The sequence below is a fragment of the Geotrypetes seraphini genome, chromosome 5 (assembly GCF_902459505.1).
Source record: "Geotrypetes seraphini chromosome 5, aGeoSer1.1, whole genome shotgun sequence".
NCBI classification, from domain to species: domain Eukaryota; kingdom Metazoa; phylum Chordata; class Amphibia; order Gymnophiona; family Dermophiidae; genus Geotrypetes; species Geotrypetes seraphini.
Window position 1 is genome coordinate 9,584,054 of NC_047088.1, and position 17,527 is coordinate 9,601,580.

The window sequence follows — 17,527 nt, forward strand, 5'->3', positions numbered from 1 at the left end:
CAAATGACAAAATGGCCAATACAGCTCTGGTAAATGAATAGATAACACTCTTCCTTATCTTACTGATCTGCAGAGCGATGCAGTCCATGCTGGCTTAGTAGCTCTTGTGATAACTAGAAAAAAGCCAACTGCTCATTCTGCATCCTCTTCTGACCAGCTGATGAACATTACCCAAACAAGCACCCTCCCCTCCCCCCATCCTCCATAGCCTACCCTATGTGAGCACAAGCACAGTACCTTTCTCTAACTGAACACTTTTCTTTGCCTCATGTCTACTAAGGAAAGGTTTTAAGAACGGTTTGGACAAGTTCCTGGAGGAAAAGTCCATAATCCGTTATTGCTTGCCCTGGATCAGTAACATGGAATGTTGCTACTCTTTGGGGTTCCGGAATCTTTCGTTACTCTTTGAGATTCCAGAATCTTGCTATTCTTTAGGATTCTGTATTGAATGTTGCTACTGTTTAGGGATTCCGCATGGAATGCTGCTACTATTTGGGGTTCCAGAATCTTGCAATCCTTTGGGATTCTGCATGGAATCTTGATACGCTTTTTTTTTTTTTTTTTAATAAAAAGAGACCTCTCACAAGGTGCTGTAAAGATGAAATTAGTACTTCATTCATAGCTATTACCAAGTATCATATTACATTTGACAAGAAAAGATGTTTCTTCAACATTTTCTTCCGTCGAAGATATGCAGTCAACCTATTCCACTCTAGTGGCCTTGCACATGAGAACACACTTTTCCTTACTGGTTCATAATGCAAAGATTTCAGTGTCGGGGACAACTAAACCTTGTTGTACCAAAGAGCGCAAAGTCCTTGAAGGTACATAAGACCTCAGATGGTCTTGTAAGTACTTGGGTAACATTTGGTTGAGACTCAAATAAACCATCAATAAACACAAGTTCACAGAACTGTATTCTTAAAAGCAAGTACTGATGAACTAGCCAAAAAAAAGATCAGATTTAAAATCAGGCATACCTAGGTCCTATGGATAGATATATATATATACTAGTGTTTAAGCCCATTACATTAACGGGTGCTAGAGTAGATGTCTGTCTGTCTCTCTCCCTGCCCCGTCTATCTTTTTTTCTTTCTTTCTTTCTCTCTCTCCCTGCCCAGACCCTCAATGAAGCCACCCTCCAGCTGTGCCAGCTAAGGGATCCCTCACCCTTTCCTCAATCCAGCTGTGGCCAGCTTCCCGCACACACCTGCCCAGCTACACAATGGGCAAATGCATCCCATCTCCCCTCTGAACCCAGTTCGCTCACCCTTGATGCTGGATCACCACCCGATGTTTAAACCCATTACATTAACAGGTGCTAGAATAGATGTCTGTCTTTCTTTCTTTCTTTTTCTCTCTCTCCCACTGTCTATCTTTCTTTCTCTCTCTCCCTGCCCCATCTATCTTTTTTTCTTTCTTTCTCTCTCTCTCCCGCTATCTTTCTTTCTCTCTCTCCCTGCCCCGTCTATCTTTTTTTCTTTCTTTCTTTCTCTCTCTCTCCCACTGTCTATCTTTCTTTCTCTCTCTCCCTGCCCCATCTATCTTTCTTTCTCTCTCTCTCTCTCCCTGCCCAGACCCTCACTGAAGCCGCTTTCCAGCTGTGCCAGCTAAGGGATCCCTTGCCCTTTCCTCAATCCAACTATGGTTGCACTTTCCAATGGCTATCCCATGTCTCCCTCCTCACCAACCCAGTAGCAGCGGCAGCAATCCTGACCGGCCAACCGCCCATTCCTTACCCAAAGCAGCAGTGGCAGCGCTGTAAACAGGCTGTTCACAGCCAACCCCGACATGGCCTTTCTTCTACCGCATCCGAAGTGATGTTGATGGAGTCTGGCTCGGTCTCTGCTGGTTTATCCCCTGGTTTGATGAGGAATGTGGCATCCTGAGCAGTCTCTTCACCAGGGAAAGAGTGAACTTATCTGACCAGAGGTGTTTACTTTGGAGACATTGTGAGTGGCAACTGATAATTTGAGTCAAGTTCTTTCTGGAAGACTTGGCTCTTTTGAAGAACAATTAACAGGCCTCTGGGATCCTGGAAAAATGAGGGGTTTGCTGGATTTCCCTCTTTTTTGCCTGAAGGAAGAGCTGACCCGGCCACCTTCCCCCATCCCCTGGTTACCAGAAGCCTTTCTTACCTGCATACCACATCTGGCATTTCCACCTTCTTTCACTTCCCATTTCTGAGCCGTAGCCACCCCTCACTTTCCTCCTCTTCCTGTGCCAGCCTAAACTTGAAGAGGTAGCATAGAGTGGGTCTGATAAGTACAGGCTCTGTCACCTGTGGATCTGGGGAGTATAAGCCCATGCTAGGGCGCTGCTGGTTCCACGCCCTTCTGAGAGGATGCTGGCCGGTGGTAAGGCACCACTTCAGTGTGGGTTTCTGCTTTTCTCAGGGCTGGTGCGGAGGAGGTAAAGCAGAGGCAGTGGCAAGGCTCTCACATCCACCAGATCTGCACTAATTCTCCTCTCCTAGGCCCTGCCTTCTACATTTGAAACGACACCGCGAAATGTGCTAACACTTGAAAGTGCTGGCAAATGGCCTGGCCAACTCACGGCAGAAACTGCAACTGGAAAGAAAGGATTTCAGTGAACAGAGAACGGTCCCTCTAGTGGAGGGCATTTGAACTGACAGGATCACATGTCATAGGAAACTTGTGGAAAGATGATACACGTGGGGCTGAAAATGCAGGAAATGGAAGAATGAGAACAGAGGGTTTAGATTAGTGAAAATGGGTCCAAGATGTGACACACTAGAGAAATACAGCTGGAAAAATGGTAATGATACAACTTGAACAGAGAGAATTCTAACGAGGGTAAATGATGCAGAAATAACGTTTGCAAAAGATTCAGAGAACACAGTCAGTTACGTGGAAAGGACAGTTTATCAGACATTATCAGAGGCTCATCTGACAGAGAGTAGAGATAGGATGAAAGAAGAAAAGGGACACCAATACTTTCTTAGAAATGAGGAAAGATAAAGGAGATCTAGGAACCTAGAGTTTGCAGAAAAGATAAGAAACCAATGTTCTGGGTGTGACCCTTCCCATAAAAGCAGCATTCAGGAGAAAACTGGAAAATGAATATAGTTATTGAAATAATAAAGATCATAAGAATAGCCTTCCTAGGTCAGACCAAAGGTCCATCAAACCCAGTAGCCCATTCTCAAGGTGACCAATCCAGGTCCCTAGTACCTGGCCAAACCCACAGAGTAGCAACATTCCATTCAGAATCCCAAAGAATAGCAAGATTCCAGAATCCCAAAGAGTAACAAAAGATTCCGGAACCCCAAAGAATAGCAACATTCCATTCAGAATCCCAAAGAATAGCAAGATTCCAGAATCCCAAAGAGTAACAAAAGATTCCGGAACTCCAAAGGGTAGCAACATTCCATTCAGAATCCTAAAGAATAGCAAGATTCCGGAATCCCAGAGTAACAAAAGATTCCGGAACTGCTAAGAGTAGCAATATTCCATTCAGAATCCTAAAGAATAGCAAGATTCCGGAATCCCAAAGAGTAACAAAAGATTCCGGAACCCCAAAGAATAGCAACATTCCATTCAGAATTCTAAAGAATAGCAAGATTCCGGAACCCCAAAGAGTAACAAAAGATTCCGGAACCCCAAAGAGTAGCAACATTCCATGCAGAATCCCCCGAGTAGCAACATTCCATTCAGAATCCTAAAGAATAGCAAGATTCCAGAATCCCAGAGTAACAAAAGATTCCGGAACTGCTAAGAGTAGCAACATTCCATTCAGAATCCTAAAGAATAGCAAGATTCCAGAATCCCAGAGTAACAAAAGATTCCGGAACTGCTAAGAGTAGCAACATTCCATTCAGAATCCTAAAGAATAGCAAGATTCCGGAATCCCAAAGAGTAACAAAAGATTCCGGAACCCCAAAGAATAGCAACATTCCATTCAGAATTCTAAAGAATAGCAAGATTCTGAAATCCCAAAGAGTAGCAACATTCCATGCTACCGATCCAGGGCAAGCAGTGGTTTCCCCCATGTCTTTCTATAAGAGTGCTCTTTGAGAGTATTCTTTGAGATTTATTGGATAAAACCAAAGTGTGATGCTGACGACCTCTGAGAAGTTCAGAGCACACAAGAAAACTTTGCAAATGATAATACTACAGTGAGAGCCAAGAAAATTAATTCAGGAAATGTTCATACACAGCAGCAAGTATAGAAAGTGACACAGTGAAAGACACTGTGAACTCTTACAAAACTGAAAAGAACTAGGTATGCATTGTTGCATGATTTCTTGGCCTCACTGGATTTAAATTTGGGAATTATATAATGGAGGACATCATAAGATCCTTCCAAGATGAATGTAAATATGTGAGCAGAATGGGCAGACCCACTATCTTAGTGGCAGCGCATGGCAAAAAGGTCTCCGGTTCAATCCTCGAGTCAGCTCTTCGAGGTCATAGGTCTGCTGGGATTAGTGAGGGTGCAGTTCACAACCCAGCAGAGAGAGGGCGTTGTGATTATTGCTTAAGGGTGGCACCTAGTGGTCATATCCAGAGTCAATGACTGCAGGGTTCCAAGGTTAAGGGCTCCTTTTATGAAGCCACATTAGGCTTTTTTTTAATCACCGGCCATGTCAGTATTAGCTCTGAATTCCTACGAGCATTGGAGCTAATACCACCGCAGCTAGTGATAACCTAATGTGGCTTCATAAAAAAAAGGTGTGGGGGGGGGGGGAGGGAGGAAGGAAATTTAAGATAAGGAAAAATCCATGAGCTGTTGTAAATAAAATTCATGGCACCAGGTCCCTGCTCTGGATCAAACCGAGATGAAATATAAGGACCAGGAAGAAAGTGTTGGGGAGAATGATGAGGCATCGAAGTTGGAACAGATGAATTCAGAACTGTTAATGAGTGACATTTCTGTAATTAGTGCTTACAATTTAATTCATCGGGTTTGGAAGAGATGGTGAACAATATTGGAGACTCTGTTATTGTGTGAAATTGAAAAGAACATCCAGAACTAAACACCACTTTTTTTTTTTTTAAGTGTTGATAAAAGTACCTACACTATACCGTAACCTGCGTTTACCAGGGACGCGCTTAGGACAAGGGCATGTGGGTGTCTGTGGCTCCCTTTTCCTCTTTGAACACGTGGATTTTGTGCTGATGCAGCCATGTGGGTTTTGTTTTCTTCAAGAGCAGCTGCTCTAAAAAATTCATCTGATCAGATATAAAAGCAGCAAAGAAGAGCCGAAACTTGTTACCCACCGACCAGTATGTGAGGTGTCGGGGGGCTCTTTAATCAAACATCAGACCCTGAAAGAGCTCCCCTCATGCCATAGTTCATTCATCCATCACGGTTTTTGAAGAGCCCAAGAGCTGGTCTCGATGGGTCACCCAGGCAGGATCAACCCTGCCTCTCTGTCCTCAGAGGCAGCTTTCCCTCCCGCTCGCCCTTAGGTGTGTGGGTTCATTTGGGGAGGTGTGGAGTTGGGTTATCGTGGCGGCGGTAATCCCGAGCTACAAGGTTTTTGGCTCAGCAAACGATGAGCGGTTATTTGGAAGCAAACTTAGGTAAGTGGTTTCGCTTCGGGTCAGGTGATCCTAAAGGGGGCATGGAAGTCCATGTCCACTCCCAGGCTCATCAGGGGTTACTGGGAAGTGAGCAGATATTCTTTGAGGCAAGTGACCCGGAATGGGGGCATGGAGGTCCATGCCTACCCCCTAGGCTTTAGCTGACATGGCGGGGTCAGGGGCTAGAGTTCTGTATTTTGTCAATGCACTATGTCGGTAGCTCGGGAGGTGAAACAATTGTTAATTGTTTAATTAATTAGTTAATTAATTGTTTCCCAATAAACAAAGCTGCGGCCTGAATTTTACCATCAATAAAGTGTCTCTTGATTGTAACCGCTACGGCTAAGTTGTCTAAGGCTGTTGTTTACCAAGATAACGAAAGTGGGGTGGGTTTAGAGTTGTAAGGGCGCAACTCAACCCATTCCAGATCCATACGTTAACAGCCAAACCCACAGCTTTAAGGAAACTGCCTTATCTTGCCTCTTTCCCACTCTGAAATGACATTATTATTATTATTATTCTTTATTCTTATATACCGCCATACCCAGAGAGTTCTAGGCGGTTTACATCAATTAGCAAATGATCTGCATTGAATAGCAGATTTACAGCATAATTTTTAACAGTATTTTTAACAGCAAATTGCAGGCTGAATTACGATAAATTACAGTGATTTGCCGCAGTCAGCCGTGAAATTACAGCGATTCTTAACTGTCTGCAAAGAGTGCAGGTTTACAACAATATTACAGAAATTGCAGGTTTGATCTAGCTAGGTAGGGGAGGTAGAGAGTGGGGGAGGGAGGGACTGGTGAAGGCGGAAGGGGGCAGGGGTGGGGTAAGTGTCATGTGAGGTGAATGGATTATTAAGGGTCGTGTTTGCTGAAAAGGTACGTTTTTAGTAGTTTTCTGAATGATAGGTAAGTGGGGGCCTCGAGTATCATCTGTGCTAGCCATGGGTTCGACTTGGCTGCTTGGAAGGCAAAAGTTCTATCAAGGAATCTTTTGAGAGGACAGTGTTTAGGCGAAGGGAAGGCGAACAATTGAGTTCTCCGTGATGTCCTGTTGCTGCAGTAAAGGTTAAAGTGTGTGTTTATGTAACAGGATCCCCCCCCCCCAAATACAGAAGTGATCTCATTCACAATGGAGTTTAGATTAGAAATCTACATGCCCTAACACTAAACTCATTCTCTCCAATTTCTGCCTACATCGGGGAGATACAGCGATTCAAAAATCCACAGGGGTTCCAATCCCCTCCCTGTGCTTTGTGATCTCATTTTGAAGCTCGTTCCTCATTATCAAATGACAAGGCAGCAAGATTTAGCATAACAGCACAGGATTTTTTATTGCACGAGTCCACCATATATTGAGACCGTTCCCCATAAACCAGGAACTTGCTCTAGAAGGGTTTCCTGAATGCACCAGAACGTTTGGCCCTTGGCCCACACACTTACCTGCTTGCGCTGAAAGTGGACCTCCAGCTTCATGGACGCGCAAGTGTTGAGGGTCATCAGCCTCCTACAGAAACAGAGAAAAACGGAATGAGATACTGTGGTAGCTCAATAAACACACATGAAAGTCACCGTAAAAGAGAACTCCTGAATTTGCGGGATTATATAAATCATAGGAAATTTGAGAAGACGATGGAAATAATTCTGAAAATGCAGGAAAAGGAATTGTCAGAACAGAACAAAACCTGCACAGTTAAAAATGCAAATCCCTCTTATAGACCCTCAGTCAATGACTGTAATGAAAACAGACAGCCCCTTCCCCTCTCTCACTCAGCAGCTGTCTCCAGAGACAAGGCTGGGCTCCCAGCAAAGACAGGTCACGCTCTCTCCTTCCGCAGTAGAGGTCTGCACGGGAACAGGGATCGCTGGAATCCCGCAGGTCCTGTGGGAATCCCCCCTAACCCACGGGACTTCCACGGGGATCTCCCTCTGGCCCACGGGACTCCCACGGGGATGGAAGGCTTTGGAAGCAGGGTTCATCCATATAATATAATGGACACGTCAGCCTTAGTAAAAGGGGATTTATAAGTTAATTACCTGAACAGAAAACAAAAAAAGGGTTCCACCAAAGAGATTCCACAAGGAAAACAGCAGCGCAAACACAAAAGAAACTGTGGAATTGATGATCCTGTCAGAAGTAATTGCTGCTTTTTATGGGGACAGGCGGGGATGGAGGTAATTCCTTGCGTGGATGGGTGGGGATGGAGAGGATCCTGGCAGGGACGGTCGAGGATGGGTGGGATTTCTGTCCCTGCGCAACTCTCTATTCCGCAGACCCAACCAATCTTACACTTTTGTCAGGGATGGACCAAGAGAAGCTCCTGGCGCAGACTCGGGCCAGGATTTTCAAAAACCCGCGTTAGACTAGATGGACCATTCGGGTCTTTATCTGCCATCATCTACTATGTTAAAAAATGATGCTCTGCTAAGGCACCACCAGAAGCAAGAACAGGTTAAATCTAGAACTGAATTCACAACTCTGCTCTCTTTACTGTCCGTCTCTTTCTGGGGAGATCACGAGTCCTTCCAGCACTGATATGTCAGTAAAGGCCTGGGATTTAGAGACAGAGAATCCTGGGTTCAAAGAGTGGCTGGACATGCAAGACACCCCAGTCATGGCTTTATGTGTTCCCAAATTCACGGCCTCTGGCTCTGGGATCATTTGTGCATCACTTTACCGACTCTGTCGCTGGCTCTCTCGCACTCTCTGATTCTCAAGTATGTCACTGTACGCCCCTGTTTCTTAGTGAATAATATTTCTGAGATTCTCAAATTATAAACAAGTTTGAGGTACCCTGACACTGGAAGAAAACACTATTTATTTCACAATCAGGCCAGGATGATACTCCCTTCTTCCCCTTACAGAAATGTCAGACTCAGTCGAAACTGGTGCCGCCACCAAGAGACTCCCCCTCTTATTCGAATTGTGGGATTAATGATTTTGTTATTTATTTGTAAATCACTTTGACTTCCTTGTCATATGTTGAAAAAATAACACACACGGAAACAGGTAAAGAAAATTCTTTCCAGCGCACTTTGCTCCTTCCTCAGCCTCACGTGCAGAGAGGGGGTCTCCTTCTCCCCAGCCAACTCCTCAGCACCCCACCCTCAGATCCAGAAAACCCGTGCTGGAAAGTGAACTCTCTTTCCTCTGCAGGGCAGAGGAGAATTTTTCAAAGAGTAATACTTTCCAATCTCAGTGGCCAGCCACCTGCTATTAACACATTCTGAAAGGCCCATTTGTGGTACATTTTGCCCAGAGAAGATTAACCTTTCTTTCTGCAGACTGCCTGCTATTCATAACACTTTATAATATAGTGGGAGGAGACAATGGCATTAAGGGAGCTGTGTAATCCCTAATGTTCACTGAAGGCTCAGGTGTTAAGAGCTATGCACTGCCAGGCATGTGGTCCCCAATTCAATCTCCAAGGCAAGTCTTTGGCTCCCGAGGCGGTCTGGAGAGTGTTCACCCTTGCACTGCTTAAGGATGACATTTAGAAGTTAACTTTGCACAGCATTTTCTGTGTGTTAAGAGAAAATGGGGCATCATCAGAACATAAGCATTGCCGTACTGGATCAGATTGAAGATCCATTAAGCCAGGTATCCTGTTTCCAACTCTGGTCTATCCAGGTCACAAATACATGGCAAAATCCCAAAAGAGTACAACAGATTTTATGCTGCTTATCCCAGGAATAAGCAGTGGATTTTCCCAAGTCTGCCTTAATAAAGGCTTATGGATTTTTCCTTTAAGAGCTTATCCAAAGCTGTTCTTTTTTTTTTTTACCCTGCTACGCTAACCACTTTTACCAGATTCTCTGGCAACAAATTCCAGAGTTTAATTACACACTGCATGAAGTACAAGCAAACATTTAACACCCTTTTCACGTATGTCACATCAAGAGCCTGGAATGCTCTTCCAATGAACATAAGAACAGAACAGAACTACCACACCTTCAGGAAAAGACTGAAAACGTACCTATTTGATAAATTCCTTTCATGACAATGTAGCAGTCATCCTCAACACGTTGTATCTACCTCCTCTAGTCTACGATGTGACTTAGCCCTTCCCCCCATGATGCTACAAGGGCTTCTTAGTTTGTAAATCACCTTGAGAAGTGCAATTAAGAAATCCTGATTCGATATTTTCTCTGATTTCCTTTAAGTTCACTATTTAGTAACTTCACTGAGTTCACCCCTAGTCCTTGTATTTTTGGAAAGATACAACTACCTCTCCTATTTATTTATTCATTTCACTTTCTCTCCCGCTGTGCCCAAAGAGCTCAGTACGGGTTACAGGTTAATAGACATAATTTCAGTACAAGTTTATGATACAAGATTTTATCCTAACCTGACACATACTAGGAGTATAACATTAATATAGGAGGGGCCTTAAACAACTTGTGCCAATCAGAGCCTAAGGCGCCTCCCCGGTGCATCCCAGGATGCACCGGGGAGGGGAAGTTCCACCATTTTGAAGAGGTGAGTCTGCTGGCTGGAGGAAGTAGGTCATCCCTCTAGCCAGCCATCATAAGCAAGGTAACAGGGAGGGGGGTGTCATCGGAGGCACGGGGGGATGTCGGGGGGGTTCATTGCTTGGCGGCAGGAGAGAGGGGGGTGGCGGCAGGTGGAGAGGGGGTCACTTGACATCGGTGGCAGGAGGGAGTGGGCCTCTCTCCTGCTGCTGGAGGAGGGGTGTCGAGAGGAGGTTGCTTGATTTTAGTGGCTCAATTTGTAAGAGGGTTTTCTGTTTGTTTGTTTTTTCTGTTTGTGCTTATTCTGTGCATGTGCCCATCGCTATCACCAGTGATGGGTACATGCAAATTTAGCGAACCTTCTCTACTCTCCGCCAACCTCATTTGCATGAGTGTCTTTTGGAGAATGAATCACTCTTTTTAAATAGCTACAATAACGGCTGCGACAGCGGCCCTTTGGTTCTTAATGCAAATTTTTGAGAATCTAACCCTAAGGACCAGATTCTCAAAACTTACCGTGCCTTTGATGGTCGCTAAACCAGTTTCAGCCAGTTTAGCACGCCTGGATTATACTGCCTGATTATCAGAAGAGCTCACCATGGCCTTTTCCGAACTTCCTAGCAGCCTCCGACTCTGACATTACTATTAAAATGGTAGTAAAATGAGCTTGTTAATATTTAAAAGAGCGCTCTGGGCAATTCTCTATCATCGCTGGGTGATACTGCAAGTGAAGCACCGGTTTTTAATGACCAAAAATTACCGACTGGTCCGGGGGTGCCAGTACCGTGTAAAGCATGAGAATCTGCCTATGACTCATGATAAAAATGGAAAATAAAAAAATACCCCACACTATTCACATAAATTATAGTCCTATAGTGTATTAATGGCACATATATTAAAGACGTGTTTTATACGCACTTGTTGAAGGCCGATGACTGCACCTCCCCTCCCTCCATCCAATAGCACTGGCGCGCCTATGATGGATCCAATGATGTAGCGTTTGCTGGTAGTGCTCTACCCCTCCTATCCATCCATGCCATGCCTACGATATGTGCGTCAACGGCGTAGCTTTTCCCGGCACATGCGGACATTTACATCTCTTTTCCGTGGACTGTTCTTTGCATGTGCTGATTGCTGTCACTAGCGACTGATCTCATGTAAATTCAGTGACCCTCTGCCAACCACATTTGCATGCCGCGGTTCTTTGAGAATGGCTCATGTTTTGTAAATTGTTAGATTTACGGCGACCCTTTGGATTTTACTGGTGATATTAGAGAATCCAACCCTAAGAGTTAAAGGCAGCATCAAAAACGTAAGCGTAAAGCCACGATTTGAATAAACCCCTTTCATTAGGGTTTCCATATGGCTCCAGAAAAAGGAAGACCGATTTAGACATCCGGGTTTTACTTCCACTGAAAGCAATGAGGACAGATAGACACATCTGGGTTCTATTTCCATTGAAAGCAAAGAAAGTAAAACCCAGATGTCTCAATCCGTCCTCCTTTTTCTGGAGCCATATGGTAACCCTACCTTTAATCATTTTTGTCGCCCTTCTCCGTATCTTTTCTAATTCTGCTATAGCTTTTTTCAGATGCAGGGACCAGAATTGCACACAGTATTCGAAGTGCAGATGCACCACAGAGTAATATGGAGGTATTAAAATACAGGAAAACCTTGGATTGCAAGACAAACAAAACATTTGATTCAATTTTAACTTGATATACAAGCAATGTCTTGCAATACAAGTACTTACAGTATACACGCGTCACATCATCACAACTGAGCCGATGGTTCTTCTCTCTCTGACGCTGCGGGAGTGTCGTGACTGTTCTAAACGAGCGAGGTCTTGCAATACGAGTACGTACAGTATACACGCATTATATCATCAAAACTGAGCCGATGGTTCTCTCTCTGACGCTGCGGGAGTGCAGTGACTGTTCTAAACGAGCGAAGTCTTGCAATACGAGTACATACAGTATACACGTGTCACATCATCACAACTGAGCCGATGGTTCTTCTCTCTCTGACGCTGCGGGAGTGTCGTGACTGTTCTAAACGAGTGAGGTCTTGCAATACGAGTACATACGGTATACACGCGTCACGTCATCACAACTGAGCCGATGGTTCTTCTCTCTCTGATGCTGCGGGAGTGTCGTGACTGTTCTAAACGAGCGAGGTCTTGCAATATGAGTACGTATAGTATTTTGTATTAAAGTTCTTGGGTTGTGGAACGAATCGTCTGAATTTCCATTATTTCCGATGGGGAAATTCGCTTTGATATACGAGTGCTTTGGATTACAAGCATGCTTCTGGAACAAATTATGCTCGCAAACCAAGGTTTTACTGCATTCTCAGGTTTGTTCTCTGTTCCCCTTCTCTACAGCCAAATAAAAGCTTATGCTGCACTTTCCATCCTTGACAGCTGGGCCCTAAGCCCCGCTTGAACCTTCCACCTGAACAGAGACCCTACCCTGCATGTCCCCTTCTCGAACAACTGCACCTCTGCTCCACGCTGTATCTGCCTCTCCAAACCGCATGACTGTAGCAAGTGCAGAGACGTCTGTGGAGCAGCAGCCGCCACTACCCCAGCCTCATCACCCTCCCCATCTCTCTTGCAAAAGGGCAAAGACAATTTATTTGCTTTTTTTTTTTTGGCATCTGATCAAAGTCCCAAGTCAAATAATTAAAGCTGTGAACTTTTCTGGCAGGGAACCTGGAAGAGAGAGAAAGAGAGAGGCCTGGCTGTACGCAACAGAGTTTTCCTCATTCAGAAGCTAAAGGTGTCAAATTCAGCAACCAGGTGCAGGGTTTGAAGAGAACTCAAAGAAAACAGAGAAGGCGACCAGGTGGTACTCAATATCTTTATTCTGTGAAGACTCGACACGTACGTGTTTCGGCCTGAAGGCCTGCCTCAGGGAGCCTTAATGCTTTGATCAATACAATATATGTTAACTGTTCTATTTTATAAATTATAATGATTGAGTCATTCACCACAAAAAAAGAAGACCCAGCAATCCACCATAAAATCGATCCAACGAGAAGCAAAAACAGACTGTGGATGTGGAGATTAACCCAGGTTCCGCGTAACTGAAAGTGGGTTTGAAAAGAAACCAGAAGCCTATGTGGAGGACTAGCTCAGTGGTTAGTGCAGCGGCCTGAAAACTAGGGGAAGTGGGTTCAATTCCCACCACAGCACCCCCTGTCTAAAAATATTCAGTATGACAAAGCGTGTAAATAACAATCTTAAACCATAAAAGGTGTTTTATCACTTAGGTGATTTTATACATACAATACCAGTCTGTGTGTGTGTGTGTGGGGGGGGGGGTTATGCAGCCAATGATAAGGAAGACCAAAACCAATCTATTTGGGGAAAAAACCTCCCTTCCCCCACCAGAAACCAAACAAGAAACCAACCACTACTCCTGTCTCGATAGATGACCATGTTCCCCATACCAGAACCTGTACTACCGAGACTACACCAGAAATAGCCAAGTCTTCTCTCCAAATCTTACGCCTACATGAACACAAACCAAGTTATCTGGGTCGTGAACCCCATTGAAATAATGGTAATCCCAGGATGTGGCCAATCTCTTCTCAATTGTATATCGCATTGAACTTCTGGGGCATATTAGTGATCCATAAATACTAGTACTGTATAATGTAATGTAAAGAATGCATTTTCCCCTCCCCCTTTACTGTATGCTTTATTCAATAATTTTGTTAATTAAAATATTGGAATTTATTAACCACTTTTTCATGAAGAGATTCACCCAAACCAGTTTAAATGCATTGAATAGTAATCAAGTACTCTTAAATATTTCCCCTATCTGTCTCAAAAGGCTCACATTCTAACCATGGTACCTGGACAATAGAGGGTTAAGAGTCATAAGGAGCTGGCTGGGATTGAGCTCGCAACCTCAGAGTGCTGAGGCAGAAGCTTGAATAACTAGGTCACTCCTCCCCTTTTCCAGGGATCAGCTGAGCCACAGAGCCCTACACCCCTCCCCCTTACATCCCCCCTCATATCCCAACATCCTCTGACATCTTCGTACTCTCCCCCATCATGGAAATCACCCCCACCCCCCACCCCGTACCTTTGGAAGAACAAACAGCAAGAGAGAAGTTTATTCCCTCCTGCCTAAAGGGCCGCCTGCTACAATGACAGGGCTTTCTCCTCCCAATGCATCTTGGGATTTTGAGTAAATCGTAAATGGTGATTCTGAGCCAATCGGAGCCTTCGGCCCCTCCCAATGCATTATAGCACATACCAGTTGAGGATGGAAAAGGGCAATGAAAGAGAGACTGGCCCATACTGAGGAGCACCAACACCCACCAACGGATCATCCCTTCAGCCAAGGGAATGCCATATAAATGAATATTCAACACCCTTTTCATGAATGCTGCCACCAGAACCTGGAACGCACTTCCAACGCCTGTAAGATTGGAACAGGACTACTCCACCTTCAGGAAAAGACTGAAAACATTCTTGTTTGAAGATTCCACTGTGCACAGTAACTCAGCCTTCCCTCCGAACCTGGCACTGACAACTGTCCTTGCCGTCATGTCCGTTTGCATGTTTCTTATTCCAATGGTGAGCTGCAACTGTACTCAGTCTCCTCTCTGACATTGTATCTCATAGAAACATAGAAACATAGAAGATGACGGCAGAAAAGGGCTACAACCCATCAAGTCTGCCCACTCTGCTTACCCACCCCCTGTCTATGCCCTAATGACCCAATTTCCTTATCGTGATCCTCGTAGGGATCCCACATGGGTATCCCATTTATTCTTAAAGTCTGGCACGCTGTCTGCCTCGATCACCTGCGCTGGAAGCTTGTTCCAATGATCAACCACTCTCTCTGTGAAGAAATACTTTCTGGTGTCGCCATGAAATTTTCCGCCCCTGAGTTTGAGCGGGTGCCCTCTTGTGGCCGAGGGTCCCTTGAGAAAGAAAATATCATCTTCCACTTCGACACGTCCCGTGAGGTACTTAAATGTTTCGATCATGTCTCCCCTCTCCCTACGTTCCTCAAGAGTGTAGAGCTGCAATTTGTTCAGTCTCTCTTCATACGAGAGACCCTTGAACCCCGAGATCATCCTGGTGGCCATCCGTTGAACCGATTCAATTCTGCGCACATCTTTACTGTAATGTGGCCTCCAGAATTGCACACAGTACTCCAGATGAGGTCTCACCATGGCCCTGTACAACGGCATTATGACTTCAGGCTTTCGGCTCCTCATCCCTTGGCCAGCGTATCTGTCCTGCACTCTCTGGACAGCATCTTGCAACAATGTAACTTTCCCTTGTCCCTGCAAGGGCCGCTTAGCTTGTAGTGGATAAGTGCGATTCAGAAATTCTGATTCGATTCGATACGAATGTGAACTAACACAGAGTTATGGATCTGACATACAGCCTTTCTGTAATATAACTGAAAGTGGTTTTCCTACATACATTATATGCAAATACTTTCTGTTCCTAGTGGACTCCCAATCTAGGTTTTGTACAAAGGAGGGTTAAGTGACTTGCCCAGGGTCAAAGGAAGATGCAGCACATACTGAACCCAATTCTCAGCTTTCTGCACTAACCATTAGGGCTACCCGTTAGTCTTTTGGAAGACACTTGGGACAAACAGGGTTGGTGTTAAGGGGCGGAGAGGGGGGTGGGAGCAAACAGGGCAGCTGCCCTGGGCTCTAAGGCTCTGGGGGGCCCCCATGGGCTGACACGTCCTCCCCCTTCTAAGCAAGTCAGTCCAACTTTGTCTTCATTCTTCATTCAACTTCTTATCCATTTTGTTGCAGGGAAGTAGCAGCTGTGGTAGCGACTCTGAAATGCAGCCTGCGGCCTCCCTCTCTGCTCTCCTTCTGCCGTGGTCCACCCCCAATGACGCAACTTCCTTTTTCTGCCTGGGCGGACCACAGCAAAAGGAAAGCACGGAGGGAGGCCGCAGGTTGCGTTTCAGACTGTCGCTGCTGCAGCCGCCAGTTCCCTGCAACTAAAATAGATGAGAAATTGAACGAAGGTGAAGGCGACGTCAGACTGGGGAAGGGCATGTCGGGCCAGGAAGCCCCTTGGACAGTTTTTGTCGTTTTTTTTAAAAGTAGAATGGGGGGAGGGGTTTCAAAGAAGTGCCAGACTGGGGGTGGGGGTGGGTGAAGGGAAAGAACTTATAGGGCCAGAAACAGAGGGTACTAGAGAGAGAGAAATGGTGGGCAGTGGTCTGGAGGAAGAGAAGTTGAACATGGGGTGCTGTGAAAGAAAGGGGAAAGAGATACTTGAAGGGAGGATAGTTAGGAAGAGAAGGGCAGAGATGGTGGACCTGGGGGGGGAGTGATATAGAATAGGAGGAAAGGGAAAGGGAGAAAACTTGGACCTGGGGATGGAAGGAGGGAGAAATGTTAGGTCTTGGGGAATCAAACCCAATCCTCAGGCCCCTGCACTAGCCACTGGGCTACCCCTGACCAAAGCATCCTTCTAGAAACATGGCTGTGTCAAGTTCAGTCATATTTCTACTTGTTCTACCTTTGCGAACAGAACAGCGGGATCTGGACAGGCCCAGTTGATCCCATTACCCACCCCTTTGCCCCCCCCCCCCACCCAGACCCCAACCCGCACCTTTACAACCATTGAAACAGATAACACCAATCCCCCTTTTCCATAACATCAGATTTTAACACACAACTCACTTTGTTGGTAAAATAGCCACAGCTCTGTTTATTGACAACCATAAATTAAACATGGCTACAAAGAGAAGAGTTCCCGAGCTAAGAAAAAGTTAACACATAATATCTGTGACCCCCCAACCCTGCCATGTCCCTCCATGCGTCATTAACCAGGGTCACCCCTCCCATCCCCCGATGAGCCCCAGCACCCACCACCCTCCCAAGCCACTAAGTGCCCGGCCCCCTCAGCCAGTTTTCTACCTGCCCCACGATCCCTCGTGCCTTGCCCCTGCCAATGAATTTAAATTCCCTTTGCAGGAATAACCCGCCGGCCAATCCCCTGCCCTGGTGGAAACCCCCCACCCCCCCTCCCCCATCTGCTTGCTCAATGGGCAATAACGCAGGCCTCCCAGCCCCGTGTTATCCTTGCCCATCGAGACAAGCTCTCAGGCTCACTTTTTATTTGATTTGAAAAATAAAATTTAGTGAGCTGGTCACATCTTATATAGACTCTTTGGTCTTTTTTAATTATTATTATTATTTACCTCACTGTATCCCCAGTTCTATTTATCCATGAGGACCTTGCTCTCATTTCCTGTTATTACCTGTGTCCAGTTCTTATCAAACAATTGTTACATATGTTTTTTGGGTAGAATATTTGTTACCTGCAGAGAGATGTTAGGGCGTCCTGGTCCAGAAAGCTGTGATCTTTCTTCACAGAGGCAATGTCAATAGGACAGAACGAGTCTGCAGTACAGAAAAAGAGCGTTAGCGTCATCCCCCGTTTGGTTCAGTCACTGCCTGCTTCTCTTAGGTGAAATAGAACTACAAGCCCCAACA

General features: G+C 45.3%; 1 protein-coding gene across 6 annotated transcripts in view; it reads right to left on the minus strand.

The window, feature by feature from the left end:
• Positions 1 to 17,527, minus strand: part of STARD8 (StAR related lipid transfer domain containing 8) — a 217,334-nt gene that overhangs the window by 33,098 nt on the left and 166,709 nt on the right. For all 6 annotated transcript variants that reach the window (XM_033945580.1, XM_033945581.1, XM_033945585.1 and 3 more), the window contains 2 exons: positions 17,353 to 17,434; positions 6,998 to 7,061 (listed from right to left, as the gene is read on the minus strand). In XM_033945580.1, the coding sequence (XP_033801471.1) occupies positions 6,998 to 7,061; positions 17,353 to 17,434 (146 nt within the window). The remainder of the gene's footprint in view (positions 1 to 6,997; positions 7,062 to 17,352; positions 17,435 to 17,527) is intronic.